Source organism: Anopheles stephensi, chromosome 2 (assembly GCF_013141755.1).
Source record: "Anopheles stephensi strain Indian chromosome 2, UCI_ANSTEP_V1.0, whole genome shotgun sequence".
NCBI classification, from domain to species: Eukaryota; Metazoa; Arthropoda; class Insecta; order Diptera; family Culicidae; genus Anopheles; species Anopheles stephensi.
In genome coordinates, this window is record NC_050202.1 from 31,035,679 (window position 1) to 31,063,496 (window position 27,818).

The 27,818-nt window shown below is 46.0% G+C and overlaps 1 protein-coding gene across 6 annotated transcripts in view; it reads left to right on the forward strand.

Moving 5' to 3' along the window:
* The window catches only part of LOC118506192 (RNA-binding protein 24-B-like), a 45,625-nt gene that overhangs the window by 10,395 nt on the left and 7,412 nt on the right, over positions 1-27,818 (forward strand). For 4 of the 6 annotated variants that reach the window (XM_036042983.1, XM_036042986.1, XM_036042984.1 and 1 more), the window contains exons 3-5: positions 19,458-19,882; positions 19,962-20,088; positions 21,505-21,568. In XM_036042983.1, coding sequence (XP_035898876.1) covers positions 19,634-19,882; positions 19,962-20,088; positions 21,505-21,568 — 440 coding nt within the window. In that variant the 5' untranslated portion in view covers positions 19,458-19,633. Of the gene's footprint in view, positions 1-9,313; positions 9,335-9,440; positions 9,461-19,457; positions 19,883-19,961; positions 20,089-21,504; positions 21,569-27,818 lie in introns of those variants that run through there. The other 2 variants (XM_036042987.1, XM_036042988.1) reach the window with 2 other exon arrangements.

Genomic DNA, 27,818 nt, shown 5'->3' on the forward strand with positions numbered 1-27,818 from the left:
TTCGTTGGTGCTTGTCTGTCCGTCTGTCTGTTTCTATCGTCATAAATACCGTAGTGCCAGGAGGATAAAGTTTAGGAAAAAAGGGGGTCACAAACCAACCGGTGAACATCTGTTTTTTTCCCGAAAAGCGAGAGATAGACTTTGGACGAGCCGGCAAGGGAGACGGTAACAAAACGCGTACCGTAGACCCGTAACCTATGTGAAGCTGTTGCTTGCGTTCCGTGTGTCATAATGTGCGTTTTTTTTTGTGTTGTGGTTGTCGGGTTTTAGATGAAATAGTGTGTGTCTCTGTTGCTTGAGAGGCTTGTAGTCGTATGCTCCCATGCAGACTTGCATTACAAGCGCACTAGAATAAGAGCAGAACAATTGCCTATGTACTTGTTGTACGAATGTGGCCTCAAAATGTATAAAAGGATAAAGGTAACCTGGTAGAGGAAGAATACGGCCAGGCGCGCTTGACAATTTGACGTTTGACGTTCGCATGTGACGTATGCGGTCCAGTTATGTCGTAACGCTCGGCTGTGTGTTGTATTGTTATTGAACGCGTTGTTTTTTTTTAAACAACCTCCCTCAGTTGGAATGGAAGCGTTGAGTAGGTTTCGTTGTTACATTTTCACTGTTATTCACTCGCCTCGCCAACACACTCCACACTAACACACACGCATCAGCATCACACACGCTATCGCGCTCGGATCGGGTCCATTCATGCTGCAATATGCAACAGAGTGAGTCTGCTCCATGTACTCGATGCGCGTGATTGTATGCAATGCTCCCCACCCAATAGAATCACCCGTACGCACGAAACATTTGTGCCGTTTTGAGTGTGTTTTATTTTACTGCGCTGGTTTTATTTTATTTTCGCGGCGCTGTCCTCTCTGTTTGAGTTTGAAAATCGAACATTTCATTAAAATCGGATAAATCATTCCAAACGACTCTCCGGCACAGGGTTGCTGATTGTGGTGCACTCGTGACACCCCCGGTACAAACTGTGCATTGTTTTACCTTTATGCTATATTGTAACAGGACCATGGTGGAGTGTGTGTCCCCCTGGCGTATGGGTCGCGCTGGGTGCACAATTTTGTGCGAACAATTCGGGGCGTGTTGGTGCTCGCCGCCCGATCGTAGCGGAACATTATGGCGTTTTTCGCATTGTGGAAAGCACCACATTGTGAAGGGTGACCCGCGGGGGATTTTGGGGGGAAGTTGCGGGGTCAGGGCTAATGTTTCTTGTTCGCTTTTAAGCCTCCATATGGTTGATCACGCAGCGGAGGTAATGAGTGAGGATGCAAACGGTAGCGCACATGTGTTCTGTTTTGTGCGATTCTAGACTTTCAGCGTTCAGGATTGTCTAACCTGGTATGAATTCCGGATGATTTCCGGATGGTGTGTTAATATAACGATGGTGATTTGACTGTTTTCTAATTTATCAAAAAAAAAAAAAAAATTTTGTGAATCACAATATCTGCGTAGCTGCGACCATGACGTAAAGTAAGTGTGAAAGAGATAACCTTTGGCAAGTCCATTTTCTCCGCGTTAATGTAGAGCTGGGTCATGGTGAGCACCCTAAAAATGACTATTTTTCAGCTGTTATGACCAGGAAGCATATGATGTTCGAATTCAATAATATAACTTCTTCTGCTGCATTATTGAGCGAATGTTCGACAGATGATGGCTCAAAATTTCAGTTTGCTTGCTTAAGTCTCAATCGACAATATGCACATCTATTTCATACGAACAGATAAGTCACAATGCATTTTATTAAAAGAACTAGATTTTTGTTGGCACATAACGCCTGTCAGCTTAGACAACCCTGCCCATGAGCATGCCGACTTCATCCGCATGGTTTTAAACCGGCGTGTGTTGTGATGTGCGCGCGTGGTCCGTCTGTTTACGCTAATGTTGGTGTGTGTGTGTGTTTGTGTGCACACAAAAGGTTTAATGTGTCGGTTGTTCGTTCCGACTTGCTCACCCCACCAATGTTATTAGTTTTTTTTTTGGGAGCCGCATCTCTCGATCATATGTGAAGATCCCGTTTGACTGACGGGGAAATGTGCAAGATTTGTAGATCGGAATAAGCTATGATGCGAGCGCTCTCAAGCCTTGGCCATCGTACTCTGCTAATTATTGCGGGATTTTAGGCACCAACCACCATGCCCTGGAGCTTTACTCTGCCCTTTACCACCTGCACAGTGGACGGTGTGCGAGATATTGTAAGTAAGCAAGGAATATTTAATCTCCACTCGAGGAACTTTATGCTCGCTGATAATGATAAAAATCAAAATAACACGAAGCAGCCCTGGCGCTGGGGCCCCACAACTTCATAAATTCAGCCCCCAACCCCAACGCATTCCGTTCGTAGAAACGGGCGCGAAGGCAGACTGGTACGATGTGGCACGCGTAACATTGGCACTCTCGACCATTGGCTTTAATGTAATTTCTTTTTAGTTTCGGATCAACGCGAAGCAAACGGTTTTTCGTTTGGCCGTTGGCCGAGCTTACTCTAACCCCCCGGCCGTTCTGCTTTAGTCGGTCGGTATGCTACCGGGTATGCCTTACGTTCGTTCCGAGCGGGGTTTACGCTCGAACCCGTGCTCCGCTACTCTGTATGCACATACATTTGGCTTCACCGATGGTAATTATTGGCCTTTCGTTCACCTTGTCGCGGCGCGAGCACAGGAGCACATCGGGCCGGGGCGGAAATCCGAAGAGAACCAGCGGCACGGAATATCGAAAAACGGCCACTTGGACACTCTTGGGTGAGTTTTGGGGGATGGGGAGGCGTAAGGGAAAAGAGTTGGAATGAGCGGGGAACACGGTGTGTCGCGTCACTATTTATCGGAATGACGAATGCACGGCCAGCTGAAAAGGAAGGAAAGCAACCGACAAACATACCAAAAACCACGTGCCATCTAAAGCAGTGAGCACCAACAATTTAAGAGCTTTTCTTGCGAGTTACGGACGACTTGTTGGAGATTCGGGGTTTCTTCTTCATTCGGGGCTCCCCTTCTTCTTTAAGGAAGGAAATTAGAGCTGATTTTCGATCCATAAAGCTTGAAGCCAGGCTCTCTCTAAGATTCTAAGGTAGAAGTTGCCGTGGGGTTTTTGGGGGGAAAAATTGGATCCTTAATGTTGGAGCACACCTAAGGTAGGGAAGCGAAAGGTCTCGATTACGAGAGCTACGAGTACGAGTGTGGTCCGAAAGGGCAATTAAGGCGAGAGTATGTTTGGGATTGGATTTGATTAACACGTGTTCGTGGTACACGTTGTTGAGGCGGATTTCGCTGGCCGGTGTAGTGGCCAGAGTTTTATTAGGTGAGGTCGTTTGGTTGCATGAAAAATGGTCATAAAGGTACACATTTAGCTGTAGGTGCGAAAGAAGTATTTGTTTATGTATAATAATTTTGAGTAATAGCAAAAACTAGCAACATAGCATTTTCGAGTTATCTGTATTTTATTTCATATTATAATGTAATATTTGCGTCTTCATTAGACCCAATAGCATACATCAAACAGTGCAAACCCACTGTAGGAAAACTATGAAACACGGGGCGATTCTATGCTTTCGCTTCTCTCCTGCTTCTTCCTCATTAACTGCAAAGCGTATCTAGTGGTGGTAGTATTGATTCGATGCCTTTATTTCACGACCGGCACACGGTTCCACTTGGGCCCTGTGGAAGAGAAGCACCATCATCAGCGGCATCCTTCGGCACTTCGGAACAAAAGGGGTTGCACTTGTCAGCATTAGGCCGGGTTCATCAAACAGCTGAGAGCGAATGGAGCAGAATTTTCGTAGATACAGCACACACTGAAGTCCTTCTCGTTCCTTGCAGCGAAAGTGTATCCTTTCAGTCGCATCCTTTTGTATTCGGTCACTTGTCGTTTTGCAAGTGCATGGTAAAGAGCGGCGCTCTGATTCCGCTATCATCGCGTGCAGTCAGTTCCCTTCAGGCTAGAAAGAGTAGGAGGTAAAAAAGCTGCGGTGGTAGTAGGTGGCACGATCTTCAAGGATATTTGCTGAACGGTGCAACTTGCAGTCAGAGACGACAGAGAGACAGAGAGAAAGAGAGAGAGAGCGAGAGAGCGAGAGAGGGAGTTAGAATGAAAGCAATGGTGAAAAATCGATTGGTCCTTTTGGTCTTTTGTTTTTTTTTTTTCTGTGCCCTCATTTTCCATTCCTTTCCCATGTAAGCGCTCTGGACGAGATGTTCTTACTCTTGGAGAACGACGTCGTCGCGTTGCTGTAACGGTAAGCAACCGGATGCGCTGGCTTCTGATGTCGATGATGATGGTGCTTGAAAACAGAAGAACTGCTCATTCAACATATTGTCAAGAGGAAATTGAATAATTCGACGCAAGGTTTTTCCTTGGTTTGTGGTTGATCCTGGGCGATGTAAATGACAAAAGAACTTCAAGAACCAGTTGGGAGACGGCAGGGGAGCTTTGAGTGGAAGGAGGAGTGTGTGAAAAGCGAATGCTAGCTGAATGATTCATTCGACCGCGTTCGACCTGGCTGATCCGTTCGTAAAATTGTGCGATTTCTTGTCCGCAGATGAAGAGCTTAGCCTTTCACAAGTCTCACAAGGGCACACGAGAAAAAACGGGCAGAAAAAAGGGTCATCGGAGAAATGTTTACGTCTGCTGATGTATGTATTTTTGAGTTCCTTTTTTTTGGTTTTGCCTCGATCGCGGGTGACTTTGCCACCAAACTGAGTCGAGCTGAGAACCGGGCGAGGATTTAAAAAGAGAAATTACAACAACAAAAAAAAAAAAAAAGAAAATGGAATGACGACGCCAGTTGAATGAATTCCACGTGCCCTTCAGTATGCAGGCTCGATGGGAGATTTTTCGGATACCGAGAGTGCAACGGCTTTTCTCCGGCACGTCGGCAAAAAAAGTTCGTGAAAACTCCGATTGCCGGTGGTGCCGGCAAGGAATCGGTTTCGGGCTGAAATGGAAGTGAATTTCTCTGCGTTTTATGATCCTGCTTTTGTTTCGTGAGTTTTCTCCACCGAAAAACTCTCCCTCCCACCATTTTGTTTTTTTTTTGTTGTTGTTGGGAAACCGTTGGAAATGGGCCGTAGAAAGATATGAATAGGGAGGTGTAAGATTGAGGGGAAGCGCTGGCTGGCTAGGTGCTGGGCAGGAAGTGGGAAGTAATCGCGAAAGCTGCGAATAATTTTCTCGTTAAAGAATTTCCAAACGTTTTGTTTTTCCTTCCTTCCTTCGGTGTAACTTTTTTCTTCGTGTGTGTGTGTGTGCACATCGGTAAGTCAGTCATCATTCGGTCATTCGAATGTATGCTTTTTTTGGCCGGTGTCGTCTTCACACAACCGACCGTTGGCCTTGTTGTTTGTCTTGGTGTTGGGCAACACGTGTTCCGACATGCGGTTTGGTTGCGCTGGCACGGGTCTTGCAGGACGGCTATGCTACAAATCCGAACGGTGGATTTCTTTGTGTAAAAATAGGTTTTGACGCCGGGCAAGGCGGGATCGAAGGGATTTGGCGGTAGAATTGTGCTCACGGTGGGTGTTGGTTGTACGCGTTGCATATATTGGGGGCGAAACAAAACAAAGTTAAAAACCGTTGGGAAAAGATGCAGACAAACTTAGACAAAGGGCAAGGTATTCATTGGATTGGATATTGTACTCTTGATTATTTTTAATCTTGAGGGATGTTGTGCAAAATGTAATTTTTCTGAGCTGCTATAAATCAAGCAGATATTATCTATTCGCAAAATAGTGTAACATAAATTCTAAACAATCCTTTTGGAAAATGATTTATTTATTTTGTATCCTTAATGTCATAGACGGTCATGAAATATTCGCATAAGATATCGTATTAAGAAGGAAAGTAAAATTCATACTGCTAAGATGTTTAAATTTACATTTTTGTACCCTGCTGCCAGATCGCGCTAGACCACACAGACTAAGTTTGGCGAGAATTGAATTATTATCAAATTATCTTAAGGTTCTGTTTGCAACTCTCCCAAAAGCAGGGAAACTTTTTATTCATCTCAGTACTCAGTACCCTACGTAGCTGTACCGCTCTGATAATCGAAAGATAAACTCTTGAAAGATGGGCAAAGTATCGTTGTTCCTTGTTCCGTCCTGCTTAATTAGGCATTTGTATGCGGAAGTGCATTGAGATCGAGCGAACCTCCGAGCCGAGCCAGCTGGGCGGATGGAATGAGCAAGACGAACTCACTCACTTTTTATGCCCACTTTCTAAGATATTAGAGGATCCGGTTTAGCAACTGTCGCATGCTGTGTAATGATATTTTGAAGAGAGAGATACCTTTTTGCTACATTAATTTTCAAGGTGTGGAACCGAAGGAAAGGAGGAGGACATTCTCACGTGCAGTAAATTACCGCAAACTTCCTTTACCGTGCTCTTCTCCTGCACACGACGTCGTACTGTTTATCCTTTTGCGTGACAACATCAGTAACAAAACGACATCAACAAAAAAGCTGGTTGGGGTGGCAGACGGAACACTCTATTGAATGGCCATCGAAACGTTCCTGATTTCCGATCGGCAAGATACGTCACAGTTGCGGTCTCGACGATGGCGGAAGAAAGGTTTTAAATTTCATCGCTCTCGTTCCCAAAATCGTGCCCCCCGGTGAACGGTGCATCGTAAATTGATAAACCTCGCACACACACACACACACACACACATTTTCTCAACAATATGTCTGGTGTGGGATGGGTATGGGAAACAACCCACGATTTTATTACGCGCTATCCTTGGCGATGGGACATACGGGACTAAAAAGACTCTCTTTCCAGCTCCGGTGTGTGTTGTGCCTTCTTTTTTCTGTTCCTCTCGGATCACTCCAGGTTCACCGAGAAGTATCCTTTCCGGGTGGCGAGTCATCTACCCCTGATAGGGGTTCGACGTATCTCACTCCCCAATAAACACGTACGCGTGGTTGTGTTGCTGCATGCAATCATGTGTGTGAAGGTTGATAATGTTGATCGGAAAACCGGCAACCGGGTGTGAGGGCGTAGCGTTCCTTCCGGTAAAGGTGCATTAAATACGGGGACGAGAATATCGAACCCGTCGTGTAATGATGGTCGAGAAAAGCCCATGGTAGAGGTTAATATTTGATAACGCACGACCAGCCCGTTAGTGCGTTGGAACTGGAGTTGTGCGGTCGGTGTGTGAGTTGAATGCTCTCCCTCCCGCGCAGAGCCGGTCGTATTATTTGTCAGATTTTTCACGTCATCGGTACGGGGGGAGGGACTTCTCTTTCCACCTCAATACCTCGGTAGAGGAAAATAGGTGTTCCCCGTTTCCTGATAGAAAGTGAATTTCGAAGGACAAATCCACAACAATACACCATCGAGGTATATGGCGGTGTCGCTATCGTTGGCGCTGGTCTGGTGCGAGGTTCAGCCGCACGGCGCAAATCGAATTAATGGAGTGCATAAAGGTTCTGATAAAGAGTATTCTAGCGCCCTACACATAAAAATACCCCATCGAATGGTACCGAGCAAGAACACCGGGTGTGTGTGTGTATGCCTCATCGAGAAGGTGGAATAGATTGTGAATGTGTAAAAAAAGAGCGTTCGAATAGAATACCTTCGTCCTAGGAGCACGATCATAAGGAAGGCTTTGTTCTACAAATAAAAGAAATGGGGCCCCCTACTGTAGGGAGACGCGAGAGATCGAGGCAGGGAGAGAGAGGGGGAGGTAAGTTGATCCGATGCTGATTAATCGACAGAACGTGCGGCTGCTGTCCGTCCCAAGAGCTTGTTTCCACTCCCTTTTCTAGCACCCGGTCCATAACGATCCCGAGCTGAGCTGTAGGACCTATTCCGACGTTTCCTTTGTACGACCGTTCCTTCTTTTTTCCCCTGTCAAAGGTGACGCGTTCTTGGTGGCTAATATCCTGACAGCTGTTTCTGCAGCACCATGGTCCGGGTGTTCTGCCACACGGGGGTAAATGACCCAATTCGCACTGCGAGCGAACAGGCTCGATGAGAAGGTCTCGGCGAAGGTCCCTTTAAACCGTTCTGCCAAAACAAGATACGGCCGGATGTCTGACTCGTGGGTAATTCCCGGTCATATGAGGCATTGGGTTGTTTGGTTTGCTGGCTTTACTTGCTGGCCAGCCTGCTGAAACCAACAAAGGCAAAAACTCGATGTCTACCGTCGAAGCGTGTGTCAGCTGAAGAACACGTCATAGCGAAGAGAGGGATAAGTGTATGCGCCGTTTATTCGCACATACATCCAGGGATACGCTTCTCCTGCTCAGGCCCCGGGGTTCGCAAGCCTCGGAAACATCTGGCTGTCTGACTGTTTGGATTTGTTGAAGACATTTTTGAAGACATTTAAACCCGGGCAAGACCCGAAGGAAGGAATCCTTTTAAATACAGCCCCTATCGAGGTGTATGAGCCTTTTTGAGACATTCTTTCTTTACTCTGTCCCCTGCTCGACATAGTTTCTTCGCCCCGGATACTTCAGGAAGAGTGAGGAAGGAACAGAAAAAGATTTCTCAACCAACACATTACAAAAAAACGAACTAACCCCCAACGCGGGTGCATGTATGTAATGCTTGAAATTGTTCCTCCCCACATACACAAAGAGAAAGCGTCGATTTGTACGGCGAAGAATGGTGGGTGTGTGTTAGGAGGTCCCCTTTGTGTTTAGGTCGCTTTATGCTGTGTATTGGTTCGGCTTTCCGTTCCGTGTTTTGACCGTTCGTTGATGCAAGCGCGCTTGGAGAATGTGTGCGTGTATAACCTTGGGCAAACGTGGTGTGTGTGTGTGTGTGTGTGTGAGTTCCTTTGCCACAAAGGACGAAACAGGCAAAGCGCAACTGAAATTACCGGCCAGCCTAACGCCAAGGACATGCCTGCTGCCGACGAAGGGAAGCGTAGGGAATGGGTGACGCTGGGATATACATACGGAAGCACACCAACACACCGAAACAAGCAACACAATTATCCTATCGTGTAGTTGTTTATTACGGTTTGGTTTGATTTTTTTTGAGGTTGTGTGTTCTCCACGCGTTTATCCATCCCATAGGTTAGGCAGTTTGATTGTTGATATTTGAGTGGAGAGAAGGGTGCCTTTACTACTCCAACACTCTTGAGCTACAGACGTTTAAACATTACCGGTTGGCCTATAAACATAAGCATAAACACACATACGCAAGATGGAAAGGATTTGCCGCGAAATGCAACGCAGTGTGTCATAAATTGTGGACGGAAATCGGTTCGTGTTCGTGTCATAAAATATTGTTCCGATTGCGTAGATTTCTACCCACACACACGCACACACCTATAAACGAGTGTGTATTCATCCGAACGTGCAGCTGCGGTGCAATCGTAAGTGGCGAGTGCAACATGCAGTTGATGGCTCATAAAAGTTGCAGAGGCCTCCGTTTGACGTTGACGTTTGGCGAGCAGAGGGTACTGGCTGGTCAACATCAGGTCCCGGGAGAGTGTGTGTGTGTGAGTGTGTGTCCTCGCGAAGAAGGGAGTGGGTGTGTTGATAGGGTTGGAGCATAATGCATGTATGCACATTTTACGAAACGATACCTTATGATTATATTGTTCTGGGAAAAGAAAGGAAATTGTTCGCATGCTATAATGCATATGCGGTGGTGATTGAGTTGACAGAAGAAGGAAGCAGCGGTAGGAACAAAAAAATATTGTAGCCTTTGCATTTGTAAGCAGTCGTGCCTTCGACACACATGATGGTGGTGGGTTCTGGACACACTCGAGAAACACACATCACATATTGATGGAGGGGTGGTAGTTGCGCAAAAGGGACAACTTTCACCGTACAATTTGTTTCATTTTAGGGATTTTCTTTTCATTTCTGCAATACCACCTTCAGAACGAACTCCGAACTTAATTCAATGCAGGATCTAAGTTTATCTGCATAAATTATCCCCAACCAATGTCGCAATCAACCGACGAGGGATGATGTTGCCAGGTCGAGGGTTGGGTTGTTGTTGGTAAGTGTGGGGCCTGGCTTTGCAGCGTCATGGTTTCGTTTTTATCTTGGCAGAAAAATGACGTCGCAGTCGGAAGCGTGTGCGGCGATGATGACGTCGTGGCACGCGTACACCAATTCCTTTATCTTAGCGTTTTCGATGACACATAGTTACTGCGTCACGATGCGTTGAAGGGTGGCCTGGCTGGGAGATAGAACGTAAATCTGTTACTTTTTTTTAAAGGTTTCTGGCGGTGGTCTTACCGCGTGGGGAAATGGCGTACTTTTGCAATGGCGCACTGTAGTTGGCGAGATGCGTCAAAGTTATTTTGCGTATTAGCTATAAGAGTTAGAAATATTTGTAGCGGCTTTGTGAACTGCAGTTTGAGAATGTCGCACAAATTTCTTGGTAAAGCTATTTGAAAGGGTTTCCAAACTTATTGGAAGAAAGCAATCCATTGTACTAGATTTAATTTAATGTTATCTTTCTGAGATTCTTATCGTACACAGTTGTAGTCAGCGTGTCAATTTGGTATCCCTCAAATCGAATACCAATCCGAACAGTACATGAACCCCCCGAACACTAATCTGCCTGATAATGATGCGACTCTGTTGAACAGCATCGCAGGACAATAGTGTCCTTCGCAAAGAAAGAAAAGACATTAAGCACCATCCAAGGACGCTAGGTATGCGCGGTGGTTTCGGCGGATCATGACTGATATCCCGATCGTTTCGGCAGTGATTAATGGATGTTTAGTCCGGGAGGGGGAGGGTGGCCTCATCACCTATCGACCAGAGGTCGGCCAGCATTTGACGTCGATTGCCTTCAAGATGTGTGCGGCAGACAACGTCTGAGGCGTCGTGGCCGCATGACGAAGTGAGTTTAACGAAATCACTTACCACAATAAGGTGGGACTCTAATCTTCCCTTTTTCCCTGCCAATGTGACAGCGTCCTTGTGAGCACAAATTGTTCTCGTCTTCACACACACACACACACACACAGACAAAAAAATAGAAACCAGAATTGCTTGCAAAGCGGATTTTTAGCGGGAGGAAATTGCTTACACGGTGCGAGGGTTGATAATTCTTGATGATGCGAAGCAAATAATTAATTCCTCTCGCTTGTCGTACCATCGAGACACCCAAACGAAGTTTTATAGTCACCAAAGGTTTTTTTTTGTTGCTGTGAATGTCATTTGCAGTTAAACGTACGTCGTGTGTAAGTAGTAAAATTGAGCAAGGTACTAGCTTACAGCAGCTCACCAACGCTCAGTCAAACATATCCCCGAGCTGCATTCTTGGACACTGGCTGGGAGAGTAGTTCGCTTCGATTTGCTGATTGTGGTTCATAAATTACGGTCGACTTGACCTCGCCTGCAGTTGACTTGAAGAGAGATGGCCAGCCATTGGGAGATGGAGTGTTTTTCAACTGTTACATAGTACCTATAAAAGTCCTGCAAGTCCACAGTAAGCGTACGTACAGTGAGGACGACGCAGAAGGAGAGAGAGAATGATGGTGGATCGTCCGTACAATTGACGGCAGCATTTCGGTGTCACATGTGTGTGGCGGTGCTGTGAACGAATGTCTGTGTCAGATTTTGGAGCAGATTTGAGCGTGAGGACTGCTGACCAACAACAGGCAAGGGAGCATCGCATGATGATAAATCGTTGCATCGTTTGATGTCGAGGTGGTCATTTTTTTTTCGCCGTGCTGACACTCTTCGCCCACTCTGTCCTCGCCGCTCATTGTTATGGCTATTAGTCGTCCCATTAGTAGCGCGGTTGCGTGTCCTGCACTACTGTGGGCACTTTGCACTGTCCATGGACTGTGTGGCACCGGGGTAGTATGAGTCTGTGTGTGTGTCGTTGATCAAAAAGCTGGGAATGTTCGTCCCTTTTGAGGCATGCTGCAAAACCAGGAGGAACTGCTGAAATTGATGTGATTTATGAACGTGGACAGACAGTATAGTGTTCGAGTGTGGCAAACCGGCAGCGAATGGGCTCTCTGTCTGTGTGTTACCCGGGTGAAAGCGAGAAGCTTCCACCCACCCAGGCCCTTATTAAGACCGAACCTTTGCCGAAATGATTTGTGGTCGCAAACAGAACTCCTGTGTCTCGTGCTGCACAGCGAGAATCAATACCAGCAGCCAAGAGATCCGTGTGGAGCGCGGTGCAGTGGAATGTAAAGATTACACATTCCATTAGCTGAGAAAACAGCAGAAAGGTGCGAAAACACTCCTTCCAAGTGCGCATTCCTGCGAGGCAGCATTCCGTTCCGTGTCGTCCTTCGCCCAAGGCTGGTGACAATGTTGTTATGAATTAGTTCTCAATTGCCGGAAATGGTCTCCACTGTGCGCCATTCGCGCTGGAATGGAGCAGAATGCATACATACAGCTACTACAATTACTTATCCAGATGAGGTGGAATTTCTGTTCAGCTTTTTAATTTCGTTCGTTACCTTCGTCCTTAAAGCGTGAACGCTCCCAGCGCACTCCAAGCAAGGTGGACAAGTTACGATTACGGTAGGAAAGGAATTTAAAAATATAAAAATAACAACGTGTATCAAACGTGTGGAGTAGTAGTACCCCCACGACAACGTCCCCGGGTATGGGTGACGAAAGGCGAACCGGATGTGAAAATTAAACCTGAATGAAAATCGTTACCCTTGTTCGGGAGGCGATGGCGCTCGAGCCGTGCCTAAACCCGTGCATATCCGTTTCAGTTGAACGTCTCACCGGTGGCGCACACCGAATTATGCTCTGAGTGATTTTGATCGTTTATCGTTTTTTGTATTCTTGCTCTGTCCCCCGACGACGACGACAACGACAACGACGGCCACGAATCTGCACATTGCTTTCTAGCCTTGTCCTTACAAAAATTAAAATTCACCCCTAGTCGTCGTAACGTTTCCATGTGGCTGGCTCACGCCGTTAGTGTGCGCTTTGGTGGTGCTGTACTTGTTGTGTTGGCTTCAAAGGGATGTGTGGCTGTGCTTGGGCGTCGGAAAAAAGGACGCCGAAAAGGAAAGGGTTCAAGCATCCCAGAAGCATAGTTGGCCCGGGGTGGGGGGGGTAGGTCGTAAAGTTCGTGTGCGATTTGTGAGTGTTTCGCGTGGCGTTGGCAGCGCACGAGTGGTCCGTCTGGTGCCTGCTGGTGCCTGTAGTGGTACGATGCCAAACACGATGACAATTGGTCTTACCTCTCTCACACGTACAACGCTGGTGATGGTGTGCGCGCGTGGAAAAAGGGCGAACAACCCTGGCTTGCTTCTTCAACCCTTGGGCGAGAGTAAAATACGGGTTGCATAAAATGCATCAGCGACGTTCGGGGGAGCGAACTGCGGAATGAAACGAACAGCAGGGGAAGTTGCAACCAACACATGTACAAACAACAACCAAACCGAGGAAGGAAACCGGAGAGAGAGAGAGCATATAGACATAATTTCTGGTCGGGGTGGTGTGGTGTGCAGTAGGTACCCGAGGATAGGCCGGAAAGGAACAAAAGCCAGGACAGCTTTCAGGTTCTGTTTCAGGCACATTACGAGTAACGACGCGACGTAATGCTCTTCGGAAAACTCATAACATCGTCCTTTCTGGTGGGAGCACAGTAGCTGAGGGTGAGCAGCGGGCCATAAGAGTGTGGAATGTCCGCTTCGCTGTTGTTTTCTGTTTTGGGTGTAGTTTAAATGGGGGGGGGGGGGGGGGGGGGTACCGTTTACCCAACCTCACTCGCCCAAACCCGGCTATTTACCTTCACCTTGTTGTGCTTCAATGCCTTAGTTAATATGAAAAGGAAAATGAATGTGAAAAATTTGTTTAAAGAAAATTTGATTGTGTAAAATAGTAGGCCCAGAACACCTGACTGATGTTTGAACCAAAGCGGGACCTCGTGGAATCTTGCGAAAACCACGTGGGTTTTTTGTTGGGAATGTGAAAATGGAGTGCTCTGCGGTGGATTTGACCTAAGGTGTAGTTACATATCGTGCTCCTTACCCCATTGAGAGAACCGTTGGCAGAACAGAACTCCCGTCGGCGGTGTATGGCTTCCCGTTTTTTGACGCTGTGAAACTCCACGATGTAGCAGTCTCTTCACCTGGTTTGCAGCGGACTAACACTTGACTGTTGATAAACTGTTTGCAGGCGGAAATGTCGAACGGTCGAAGAGAGGAGACCGTTTCTCGGTAGGAAAGTATTTCCCCTGTCCTGTAGATCCTGATACCTGCCGACCTCTATCGGTCCTCTAGTATATCCTCTAGGGTTCCTCTAGTATCTTCGAGGCGGAATGAAATTTAGCTAAAGGCTACTTGTGATGTCTAAATAGCCATCGTGAATTATCCACCTCCAACAAGCCACTCGACTCTGCTGTGTGTGCTGTGGGATGGAAGAGAGACATTCGGTCACGGCCGTACTCACACTACTGCATCTAATTATGGTACGGTATCGCTCCGAAGAACTGTTGGAGGAACGCAAACCCTGGAGAGAGAGAGGTCGATGGCAATGTACAGCGTATATCTGTTGGTGAAGTTGATAAATTACATCCGATGACCTTTCGAATGGTAACCAGTTAGGTCGCTTCCGATTTCCGTTCCACCCATGCCTCATTTCCTTCCCCCTGGTCATCCCTGGTGTCTTGGATGCGTCTGGTTGACCCTTTTTCCACGCGTGGAGGGATGTATTGTAAGCTTTTTAAAATAAAACATAAAAAACCATCTCCACTCTTTCAACGCAGCTGGAAAGGGTGGCAGCACTGGTCGGACTCTACCGGACCAAAAACAGCAGGGTTTCCGTTTTCCCGTGCAACTCCCTAGGTAGAGGGAGCTGTAAATGACGCAAACATTATCAGGGTGTTGAGAGAAAATTAATTATACACGTACGCAGCTGCATGCATGCGTAACGCGACGAATGCTGTTTATCCTTCTTTTGATTCGGGCGAACATTGGACGGTAACCGGGGTCCATGGGTAGAATTTCGGGGCGAAACTCCCTGGAGAGATGGCGGAAAAAGGTCCACATGAGTTTTCTTCTACGGTGAAAGGGACATTATTTTATTACCTTGCAAGACAATCTCTGTCAGCGAGTTGATTGCATTCTCTGGTTGTTCAACTCTCACAGGTGAGATGTAACGCGAAGGAGCTGCATCCACATACGCAAGCATCATTCACACTCAGTCGGTTGTGTTGGTGCAGATCTTCACGCTATGGTCCGTTCTGCATATGGCATCATTTCACGCAAAGTCTTCAAACCAAGATCCAATTCGTATGAAGACATCTTTCGTGTTGCATATTCCCGGTATTGCATGCCTCGAAGGATTTGCTGCTGATGACGGTAAATCCCTTGCACGGAATTTCGATGTACGGCGACGGGACGGAAGCACTACTTTACGATTATTGCACCCGGATTGGATGCAGTTCTGGATGTCGAAATTGTCTGTTGTTGTGTCGTCCACTGTTACGAGATCTCGGGTTGACATTCTTGTCCCTTCCGCTGGCGAGATATTTCCCACAGCATATGTTGTTGGGTGGTTACTAGTGAGCTGGTAAACGTTGATCCTTTGGTGAACCTTGGTTCGGTTCAGAAAACCTCTTACGCATGGAACATGGGGAAACCTGTGTCGAGATGCCATTCTCCAACATCTTTTGTTGGTAGCTTTTCGGCACAAGATTTACGGTCATCGGGACCAAAGGAGGAGGATTATGCCCAATCGATTTTGCAATACCATCTTCGATAGAGGATAAGTGAATCGTTGTTAGCCGGGCGAATTAAAATCCATAAATCAGTAGAGCGTGTATTATTCCCAACGCAGTTTGGTATTGTGTACGGTTGAAGTCTGGGTAGGAATCGGAATACTCTGATTATTCAGTTAGCTTTGGATGTAAATTGATTTTGTTGGGCAAGAGTATGACACGAGTTGTATTCTGTGTTCTGTGTATTTCATCTACAAAAAAAAGGAATGGGACCAAGGCTCCAATTAATGGTTCAGGTTTAAAGCACTTTTTCCTTTTAATGCATAGTTTTTTGCGTCTGTATTAAAGAAACGAGCATCTAATTTTGACACCCTTGTCCCCTCATCACGTCATGTTGGACGTCGAGTATTAATGCGTTCTTGTCGAGGTGTTATCTTTGGCTTTTCGCTACATTAATTCGCTCACTGAATTTAAGGGTGCCTCACCTCTGGTCTCCCTTTAAATCTCGCTGGTATAAATGAGGAACTGGTGTATCCGGGTCTACTGCTATGTCTCATCCCGGAAACATCATCGGGGCTATTGCAAATGATGAAGCATCTTCGTACCACCGTACCACCGTACCACCAATGTCTGGCTCGCATCGGTTGGATTTGGAAGCAATTCTTTAAAAGGCTTAGAATTTCACCTCGAGCCTGCGTCTCCTGACTGACTTGAAACGGAAAGTTAACGAGAGTGGCATTAAATATAATTTCATCATAACGCTCGTACGAATCGTTCGTACGACGACCGACGAACAGCAAGGATGGATGAAGCAACAAAAAAAAAAAAAAAAACGGACAGTAAAAGTCCCGATGTTGGGGTTAGGTTGGGTTTTTAAATACAAGTTTGAAGGTTATGAAAGCGTCAGTACCACCCCGACCGTGGTCACATGATTGCCTTAGTCGGGCGGCTTAAACGATGATAAAATACAACAATTAAGGCACGTTGGGGTTCCGGTTTTTGCGTTGGGTTGCGGGCCTGTTCCGTGATCAAAATCAAAACTCCTTCCCTTCGCACAGAAATCCGGGCATCGTTATACTCCTTCGGAGTTTGCCCGTTCGTTTAGTATGCAACCATCGCGCCGCGTCGCGCAAATGTCGTTCAGTTGTCAGTGATAAGAAAAACGGAGTGTCAGAAAAAATGGAAGCAGAATAGAAAAAAAATCCCTGTGTTGTTGTTTTTTTCTCTCTCCCCTGAGCTTGTTTCTCGAATGAAGCACATTTTTAACTTCACTTTGGTACATTTCCGAGGAGGAAAACATTTGGGTTTGTGATGTGTTTGGACATGATGGGGTGCAAGTACTCGCCGGAATGTCCTTCCCGAGCTTACGATCGGGGAAGGAGTAGAAAAAACTGGACTGACGTTTCGGGGGAAAAAGTGCAATCAATGTGATGAACGTGTTTGGAAATTGTAAACCACACCGGCGTATCGGAAAGTTAGCCAATGTTCCAGGCGCAGCGAGAGACCACCCGAGAAGTATCGTGAAATGGACCCAATCGGTTGAGGCTTCCTCACGGAAGGGAACGTTCCCGTGGGCTTTCTCGGTTTAGAGTATTTCATTTTTTTCCGGTGCGCCATTTGTGCATTGAGGGAGCAAAATTTAAATGAATGCCCGCTGCCTACCGCTCCGTCAATTTCACCATCAAAACGCAACTGTCATCAGCAGAAAATGTGGCGGCGAGTGAGAGTGAAACGTAATGGATGATGCCGACCGATGACAATGTCGACGATGATAGATAGGCGGTCGAATGTGTGAGTGAGACAGTGTTTTTTTTAAATAGTTATTTTAGTGGTGGAACACCGCAAGGAAGCCCACGAGGTGCAATCAACCGTGGCCCGAACGGTGTACCATCCGGTTTCCGGACAAACGCTTCCCTTTGGATCGTAATATCGGAAGCCCGTGCGCGCGTGTGTGTGTGTGTGTTTGTGTTTATGCTGGAACAAGGTGGTTCCAACAAAGGGTTCAATATAATTTATGAAGGCTTCTGGGGCTCTCTGCATGGGCTCATATCATTAACACACACACACACACACACGCGTACACAAAACTGTTCCAGACCACCAAGTAGCGGGGTGACACCAGACGGTCATCGTAAATGGTGATCGTTCAAAAACTGGTGGGGTGGAAAGTGATTGAAAAGTAAACCCAATGCCCGGGTATTGTTTTTTTATCAGCTCCATTTTGAATGAAAAACGAAAAAAAAAGAATGAAAATAACATTTATGAACTCCCAACGGTTCATATGAAACTTTGGGCTCCAGAGCCGAGTTCGTAGAATGTAATGTTTGACAGGCCTAAGGAGGAAAGCGTTTAAACCTTGGGCGATGTAGTAGCGCACTTGTAGTGTGTGTGTGTGTGGTAGTACGATATTCAATTGCACAGGACCCATTGTTCCGGCTTCTGCACGGTTGACCAAACTCTCGATAGGTTTCGACATCGGGTTTTGGTGCTGACGAGCGTTCGTCGCACGAGCCATTCGAATGTCCGTCCGTCCCCCCTGTATGTGGTGTGGCGTGGAGTTGGGCAAGTTTCGAGAACGGATGCGTGGAGTGCGCTTACTTTATCCATTTTGTCGCTCTGTTTGGAAACGCATTGAAAGGTAAAAAAAGAAGCAACGGGAACGAAAAATAGAATTGCTGTGAGTTCTCATGCGTGAAGAGTTAATTTGAAGTGGCGAATGTCGCGATCGTTTTGTCTGGCGCGGGAAGGTAATCGTTTGGAGGTTCTGTGTGCAGCGCCAGTGATTGCATTGATTTAAAACTGTGTGTGTGTTGAAACATGCTTCGGATTGTGTCCACGTTCGCTGTCCTAGTTCGTTGGCCACGTTAGGTGCTCAGTAAGCTACGTAGTACCTGTATATGCGTGACATATTCAAGTCGCTCCAATACTGTCCTTACAAAGAGTTCCCGGCGCATAGTTTTACTCTCTTAACACTCTATACGAAGGTACAGCACTGTACCTTGTACAACTTGCATCACAGTTCCAGCAACTACTTCAGGCGGAAGTATCGAATTCATAAACTTGATTCACCTTCCGTTCCGTTCGCCTTGGAACCATAAGAACCAAGGGGTCTTTTCACATTTGTCCACTCGCGTAAACTGAGTCCCCCCGCGTCACTATACATTCTACCATTCTAGGTAAAAAAGAAAACATGTCTTCAAAATGGGGAGAAGTAGAATTTAAGCAGAATATTAAAAATACTTCGAAACATGCGGGACTTAGCAGACGAAACGTCTTCCCGTTTTCAATGGTTCAAGTATCCATAAGTGTACGCAAAGCAGAGCCAAAAAAAAAAAACAAAAAGATATCAAATTACCTTCCCGAGGTAGTTGTGGGTGCTTTACGATCCCTATCAGTTGCCGTCTTTCAACAAAAGTGTTGTCTCCTTGTGTTTTGGTTTATGCGACCGGAGGGCGTGTTGTCGAACTGTCCTGTCCATACGCGTTTGAGAGGTTTATGCATAAAAGTCGTTCGCTGTTTGTTCCTTGACTTCGTCCACAACACTATCTTGGTGGTTTCTTTTGGGGCATTGTGTGCAGTGCAGTTGAGGGCTGTTTATAATTTATGTTTGTAGACAGGCAGGACTCCTTAAGCTTCAACAAACGGTTGGAATGGGCCAAAAGCGCGGTTGACACCGAATATCTCATGCAGGGAAATACTCCTCGTTGGTTTTTGGGTTTTAGATAAAGTAATTTGCATTGTGTAAAATAAATGTTAGTAGCAGACACATTAGTTGCACGTTTCACTAATTAAAGTTTTGTTTGTTTGGTCTCCATGTTTATTTGCAGATAGCATCTCCCACTTCCGAGGACAAACACAGCAGCGCGCTGTAAACTTGAGGAAAAAGCAGCGCTAATCGTCTGACTACAACAGCAACCACAAAAACGCGTACAGCGTTGAGCAATATTATAAGTGTCACAGTGCAGCAGATTTGCTGGCAAGGGCAGAAAAGCTGGATTACAAAATGCTGATGCAGGTGTCCCCGGATGCGGCCGATGCCGCATTGGCGTTGGTGCAATCGGGCGGCACGGGTACGACGACGTCCTCACAGAGCGCGCAGAAGGATACGACCTGGACGAAGCTGTTCGTTGGCGGTTTGCCGTACCATACGACCGACAAGAGCCTGCGGGAGCACTTTAGCGTGTACGGCGATATTGAGGAGGCCGTTGTGATAACCGACCGCACGACGAACAAAAGTCGCGGTTATGGATTCGTAAGTTGCCGGTTGCCGTTGGATGGACAGAAGGAGCGAGGTTTGATGTTTTTTTTTCCCCGTCTCTCAATCATTGCAGGTGATTATGGGTGATAGACTGAGTGCCGAGCGTGCCTGCAAGGAACCGAACCCGATCATCGATGGCAGGAAAGCAAACGTAAATCTCGCGATACTGGGCGCCAAACCACGGGGCAATGCATCACAAGGTGAGCGCGTGTGTGTCCATTAGGAAAATGAATCGTTGTGTGATGTTTTCGTGCTGGTGGGATACGTGTCTGTGTAATGGTGGCCAACGGTTAGAGCAGAATTTATGCACATCTGCTTTCTTTTTCTTATTCCCGGATTAAATCACTCAAAGCGCACGATGGCTTTTAGACAAAATGGTTGTAAAGCAGGTGCAACAAGAGTTAACGCTTGACGCAATTTGCCACCGATACTGGCACCCGCAAAACTGTCTGGCGGCGTGGTTCGGCGTTCGTCTACAACTTGAAATGAAGTTGGTTGTTTGTGTGCTGTCTTTCTTACCTCTAGCCTGAAGGACTCATGTTTTCGCTAGACCCAGCGCGAAGGATTATTACCCTTCGATGGGCACGATGAAAAGCAGCGAGAGAGTGTCAATCTTCGCCTTCGACTGTACTCTATTGTACAGGTCCGGGAATGGATACCGTAGTACAACAAACTCACCGGTCTTTGCAAGTTCTATTAGACAGAACCGTTGAAAACGAGCTTCGCTTTTTTCTCGCCTGTCTTGACGTACCGGGGCGCGTTGCTCTCTCTTTTCCTGCCTATCCTCCGTCTGCTATAGTTTCGATGCCTCGCTTTACGGTTCCGGAGACGTCAGCTGTCAAGTGAAGTTTCGAAGCTCGGACGGGAAATCGGCTGTCGGGTCCCGGGTAAAGCGCAACCGATGACAGAAGTCATTGCAAACGAGCACCAACAGCGAGTAAACAAATCATTAAAGTAAATCAATTTTTTCCACATTTATGCCTTGCTTTGTGTCGAGGTCAGGCAGCACGATGGGGAGTAGTTTTTTTCTTTCCTGCTTGCTTTGTTTGTTTCGCTCGGCAGCCACTGCTCGGATCGTGCGATAGTGTTGGTGTCGGTGAACAAGGTTCATTCGCTGGCGGTTTATAGTGCTCTAGCTAGGCTTGTTGTTGTGGTGCCGGGGATTATTGCAATGGTCTCAGTCGGCGAACGTTGGTACCGCTACGTAAACATTGACGCGTAAAGAGACTTGCCATGGCGAATCAGCTTTGTGTGTGGTATTGATTAGTGCAGCAGAAGCGGTGGATTCATTAGACAATCCACGTGCGCTCGGTGCGTTACTGTGACTCGCATAGGCACGGGCGATGCAATTTTAATGAGCACCTAAAACACAGCAGGGGATTGTGACCATGTTTTGCTGAGCTGATTTCGCACCATCACCGGTTCCTTACCATTCACAGATTGCAGTGATGTTTAATATCGACCGGAATTTAGCTGGCCTCCTTATCTGTTGATTTTGTTTGCGGTGGCTCGTTACGTTGAGTTTGATGATTGACTTCGTCCTTGCACCTACTAACCGATCTAACCGACCAGTTTGACTTATTTTTATCGTGTTTGATGGTTTCGTTTCGTTTCAGGATATTCGTTCGCCACGACAGGTCTGCGGACGCCTGGCTATCCAGTGATACCGGGACAGTACGGGTAAGTGTTTTTGCTGTTGCTGGAAGTGCATCTGTGTTCTTCTACCACTACTACCCGTTCTTTCGTCACTTCCTCGTGTATTTGTCCTCGAAAAGCAAAGCTCCCTATTCCTTGTCTTTCTTTCTCTCTCTCTCTCTCCTCTCTCGCTCTCTTTAATTTTTCCTGTGTAAAGCCAAATCTGTCCGCCAAATGGCATCATCAGCAATGTGAGGAGGGTTTGGGGTATTTGTTTGCTGATTGTGGGAAGGCCTATTTGATGTGAAGCGAATGATCGTTTGAATGTCCCGTTTCGAAACAGGGACAGTCGAAAAGTATTTGTATTTTGACAAACCATTTTGGCAGAGATGATTGGTTCCTAATAAGCCAAACAAACGATAAAGTAAGACGTAAATAGTCTTTCGGTTTAAATTTCCGTATAATACAGAAAAAATCTTCATTATTCCACTTTATGTTCGGTGAAGAATCATCGCTACAAAATATGTTGCCGGCCTGATCTCATCGTCTGCCAAGGATGGAGACGCCTGGTGTCCCATGCCCATATCGCGTAAAGGTTCAGCACAACAGTCGTTAAAATGATTGTTTACCAAAACGGACAATCGTACATTTCCATGCACTTCCAATGTGCAATGTGCACTATTAATTTTGCAAGAAGCTGTTACGCGATCGCGCACCGAGATCTCCTTTATCGTACGCTGTGCGCGCGTACACGTTACCGGCCCGGCGTTATCCTATAAATAGGCACATAGTTTTCCAAACTTTTCCCCTATACATCTTTCTCACTCTCGTTCTCGCTATGGTTAGTGGATGCATTCTTACCCATTGCCTTAGTGGGACTGCATTGAAAAAGCAACAGAGAAATTCTAACTGCCACCGTCACCGTGCAACCGTGTCCGTAGATCGAGTGGGAATAAATTTTCTAAACGAGCGATCGGCCGTTGCTGGTATCTCTTCGTCTACGTTACGGAATCGGTTGAAGACAGCCGAGGACCGTTAATTAAGCCTCTTGTCACTGGCGCATATATGTCACACCGGTGTTGGGTTAGTGAACGCGTTCTGCTCTGCTTCTGCGGACGTTCAGACTTTCCGACTTTCCGACTGCTACCGAATGGATAGAAGAGGACCGTTCTGCGTGTCTTCGTACACTAGTGTTATATTTTGCCCGTAGACTCTGCAGCTCAAAAGATTGATTGCGGGTTTTTATTTAGAACTCTTCGCCGGCACATCGGTGACTGTGACTGGTGAACTTTTAATGTCGATGGATTTGGTACCGTTTGCGTCACTTCAATCCATTCGAAGCGAATATTATATTGTGGCCAGTGGTCTTATTTTATTTCAAATGATAAATTATGTTTGCTTGGCGTTGATTTGATCAGTTCGGGAAGTCATTCTCCTACGTTTGTCGTGATGCAAACGAAAACATCGGAATACTCACTGTAGTTAGTCCCATGTACGGTACTTATTTCCCCGTGATTCATCTCCGTTTCATCTCTTCTCTCTTCTGTTATCTCTTCTCTCCATCCATTTTCCACCCTGTTTCTGTTTGCAGCCCTCGCGCGGCAGGCTGAGTTAAAGCTTTGGGCGAATATCTCTCTCCAGTTGTGTGTATGCATCTGCGATTCACCACCGCCGGCAATTCCGTCCCAAATCGGCCGCCCAGTCGGTCTCTCCGGAGAGGTTCATGTAATTTCTGATTAAAAGCGAGCGAGTGGATTTTGTTGTTTTGTTGGCGTTGGCGAGAGTTTGATGCAGTTTTGTTTTGTGTTTTACCGTGTTTTGTTGTGTTTTTAGTTGTTTTTTGCGTTTTTATTTTTCTTGTGTTTTTTTTCGCTCTGTTTCTCTCTCTCTCTTTCTCTTATTCATGTATGTTTTTTTTCTACTTTGCATACAGTTTCCTTCGATTTCGCTATTGTTTTTCATATTGTTTGAAGTGTTTTTGTTTGTTTGTCTCCTTTTTGTTTTAGAGTTTCCCTTCTTATATTTATGTCTTGAAGTGAAGTGATACGGTTTTTCCGTTTTTTTGTTGTATATTTTAGAGTTGTTTCTATATTTTTTTAGTATTTTTTTTTTGGGAAGAAATTCTTTTTCTCTTGCCTGTCTCTGTCTCTTATTGCGTTTAGTGGAGTTTTAATAAGTTTTCCTAAATCGCTTCCGGGAAAATCTTTACGGCTAGTGGTTTTGATTTGCATTTTGTTACATTACAACTGCAACTCCACCTCAAACTGCACACCTGCCCCATCTACCCCACGCACACACACACACATCCGGACATTTTCACGAGTTTGACTTTTTAATTTTTGCATTTACAACTGCACTTTCCAAACAAACGGGTGTTTGGGATTCGGGTCGCGTGTGAACGGTATTGTGTGTGTGTGTGTGTGTGTGTGTGTGTGTGTGTGTGTGTGTGTGTGTGTTTTATTCCTACCGTCGCTAGATATTCATGAGAGTTTTCATTGCGATAGTTTTATTTGGTGTGTTTTTAAACCGAAGCCTCCCCCTCGTCGCCCCCTCTCTCAACCCGTCTGTGCTCCCTTTCCAGGTTGCCGCCCGGGTGGTGAGCGCTCTGTTGTGGTACGTGTTGCATTCGAACGTCATGTTAGCCTCTGCTGCTCAAACTCGCGCGTTTCGGGAGGGGGGGAGTGCGGGAAAATGTGCGCCATCGATGAACAATTCATGTGCTTCACCACTTTTCCATACATCCAACCCCCTTCCCGCCGGGTTCGACCCCCAACCCAATCCTTCCCCCGCACACATACACACAGACACATAATGTGAACCTCCTGTGCCGTGTGTCAACGTCGTCGTCGTCGCTGTCGTGATTTATTCTACGCGCTACTCGTTGTGAGGTGAGAAGTGCGTTCGTTTGTGTGTGTGTGCGTGTGTGCAATCGATTTGTTTTTGTTGTTGTTGTTGCTCTTTTAGCGTGTGTGTGTCCGCGGGTGTCCCCATCGTGATCGTGTGGGTGTGCGTGTTGGTTGGTGTGGCGTTTGGCGTGTGTGTGTGTGTGCGGTGTGTATTTTTTTGTGGTTGTCACACAGTGTGTTCTTCATTTTGTTTTCTCATTTTTCACGGGGTCCCAGTTGCTCGCTCTCTTTCTCCCTCTGTTCGATGTGCGGCCGCCGGGTGTGTTGTATCTAGTTCAACGCAGGGTTTGTAACACAAACCATAGTAGTTGCAAGAAGGCAACACGGATCGTCAAATAAAATGGCAACATGATTCACATTTCACCTCGTCCATTGGGCCATGGTCTATTTAACACGCGTTGACCAAAAACCCGGGGCCATGATGTGACGTGTGTCCGTTACACATAAGTGTGTGTGTGGGTGATCGGTCAACTTGTTTTTCCCGGATGTTCGGTATCGCACCACGCCGCGCTTTTATCGCGTGCCCTGCCACGCGGAACTAAAATTATTTTGATTGCGGTAAAATAAAGTTTTCGGCTGGTCGTTGCTTTTCATTGCAATTGCTTTTTCCCCGTTTGTGTGTGTGTGTGTGTGGCATGCCGTTACAAGCTGGCCAGCGGAATATGTTTGCATTTTGATGAGATCGGGCCACATGATCATGATGTTGCCTTTCGGGTGAAATGTTACATTAAGCGGATGCGAATGGGGCAATGGCACGTCGTTGTGTTGCGTATGCAATTCGGATGTGCATCGGGCAGAAGCGTCGGCCGGGTGAAATTTACTTTCACAAATTAGTTTTATCTCGATGACTGAGAGCTCAGCTTGTTTTGTGCCTGGACACAAACACGCACAAGCACAGAAATTAGTGAGGAAATTTAAACTTTGCTTTTTATGTAATGTTTTCAACTCGGTTCATCTTCAAATGATAATGGTGGCAAGAAACAATCTCTTGGTACCTTGTGTTGATGATTTATATTTAAGCAGAAAAAAGGCGGTAACCGCCGGGAAATCATCAAAAACTTATCATTTCAATTATTAAGCAGGAGCTTTCTCGTGTTTCGGATGACAAAACTCGACAGTTAAAAATTGTAATGGATTCTTTCCCTCCCTCACATCGATAAATTATCTCCTTCAAGGTGCAACTACTGCCACCCACTGAACTGAACTGAACGCGCGCTACTTTTATGATCATTCCTCGGCAGCTGGCATTCCCCTAATCTGGTGCTGATGGTTTAAGATTAACAGCAGCACGCGTAGCCCCGAGCTGAGGATGCGTGTTTGTTGCGTCCCAATGCCTAGTGTAAGCGCCTGCTCCACTCACTCCGTTCCGTGTTTCGCCAAGTGTTGCGTGATACTTTTCCTGGTGGTGGAATAGAGCTGGTTTCCTGGTTGTTCGTTTCTTTAAATGTTTGATTTTTATTTAACTTATTTTAGCTAGAGCTTAGAGTGTTTTTGGCCCGTTTTCCTACTTTTAGCTTTGTTGATTGCATCACAAAATCAAAGCAAAAGGCAAGACATTGAATGTTAAAAGGATTTATTTTTGATGATCGAGCGAAAGACCTATCTGAACTTGCAGACTCATGGCTGACAGTGTTTACTAGTTACTAGCTTGTATAAGGGCAATTTCTTTTGCGACACTTTAATGACGTTTGACCATTACTGTTGCTTTGTGTTCGATGTTAAGTGAGCGTTTGCTGCTACTGCTGCAAAAGTGTCGTAAGTGTTCCGAGTGTTTAGTTTTCTTAGTCTTGAGCGCGTGTTTATGTGGTTTTGACAGTTTACGTGTTCTACTTTCGAGTTTGGTTTGGTGTGATTGAGTGTATAAAATTAGAGTTTAGGATAAAAAAACACTTTTAGATCGAATAAGGGAGGGATAATATACCGAACAGAGGGATATCTTGTTGAGACAAGAAGTAACGATATTTTGCTGGCAACTGTTATAAGATAAGAATATTGGAAAGAATAGTCTGATCTAAGACCCCGTATAGCAATTGAAATGTGTTATTTGTTTTTTTTTTTTACACTTATTAAAAGGGTTTGAAACTCTTAAATACCTCAACATGTCGGCAACATGGTCCTGACAACCAATTGAATCTATGTAACCGTTACACTGCGTAACCCCTTTCAGTTGCTGTATATTTTTTGTGGAGGAACCGTATTTTTTGTATTTATTTTAAGCTATTTTTTTTAATTCATAAAGAACGGCCTGGCCGTATTGCTATATTTTAAGCTATAACAAGTTTAAAAAAAGAGCTCTCATCTTTCTTCGAGCCATCATTGTTGTAGCCAGCGCATGAAAGGGTTTGGTTACGCGAAGTGACACGAAACACCTCTTTTAGACTTACCAAGAGCATATTATTCAACCAGAAGCTCTTGACGACACGATGAACAGCAAAAGGTACCTTCTGTCATATATGGAACGAGTGTTCGTTCGGTGTCGCCACTGTGCCTCGTCCACCTAACTACCGGCTGACGTCAATCAGCAGCATCACTGACGGAAGTGACGCTCTTCGTGGTTGCCTTCATCTGCCAGAAAGCAAAACGTGATTTTTACCGCCGATCATCCGATGGCCACTTAGGCACAGGATTGGACTTGTTTTAAGTGGGCCAGTGAGCCCGCTGAAGGACTTCTAATGCTGCTGCTGTGGGGAATCAACGGGGGGGAAAAAAGGACACGTAAGGGCGGTGGAATGAATAGAAAACACTTGACACAATCATCGATTGCGCGGGGTAGGTTCGGTGATAAAGCAGAGGTTGTGAGTAAGTATCGGGACACTGCTTGCTGTCATGTAATGACCATCGCGCTAGTTCTTGTGTGTTTGGGGACATATTTATAGGTTGCTAGGAGCGACCGCGCTTAATCTACGATCTAGGTGAAGCTCTTTCATCATCATAATGAAAGTGACAATAAAGGCGTCGGCACATCGGATTGTGCCATCGTCGGTTGATTCACATGTACCAATGGTTGTTTGACTCATCGCGCAGCAAGGAAACAGTTCGATACAAAAGAAATTAGATGTTTTGTGAAAATAAAACTAAAACACCGGCAAAGCGTACCCTGATGTGGTTGAAATGCTGCCGGTAGGGACATATTAATGGAAGTAGTAATCAATTTTCTCCGTATATGTTACCGGCATCGGTAACGCCAACGGTAACGCAACAGACACCGGTCGCCCGATACAGACCGATTACGCCGGTGCGTGTGTTGTGTGCTCATCGCGGCAGAGTGTTGAGGCGATTTTTATCGAATTAATGTAATTGCAGCATTTATTTCGATTTACGTAATTGCTCTTGGTCGCGCTTCAGTACCGGGGAAGTGCGGCCCTTGCCGGTACGAATGGAAGGGGAGG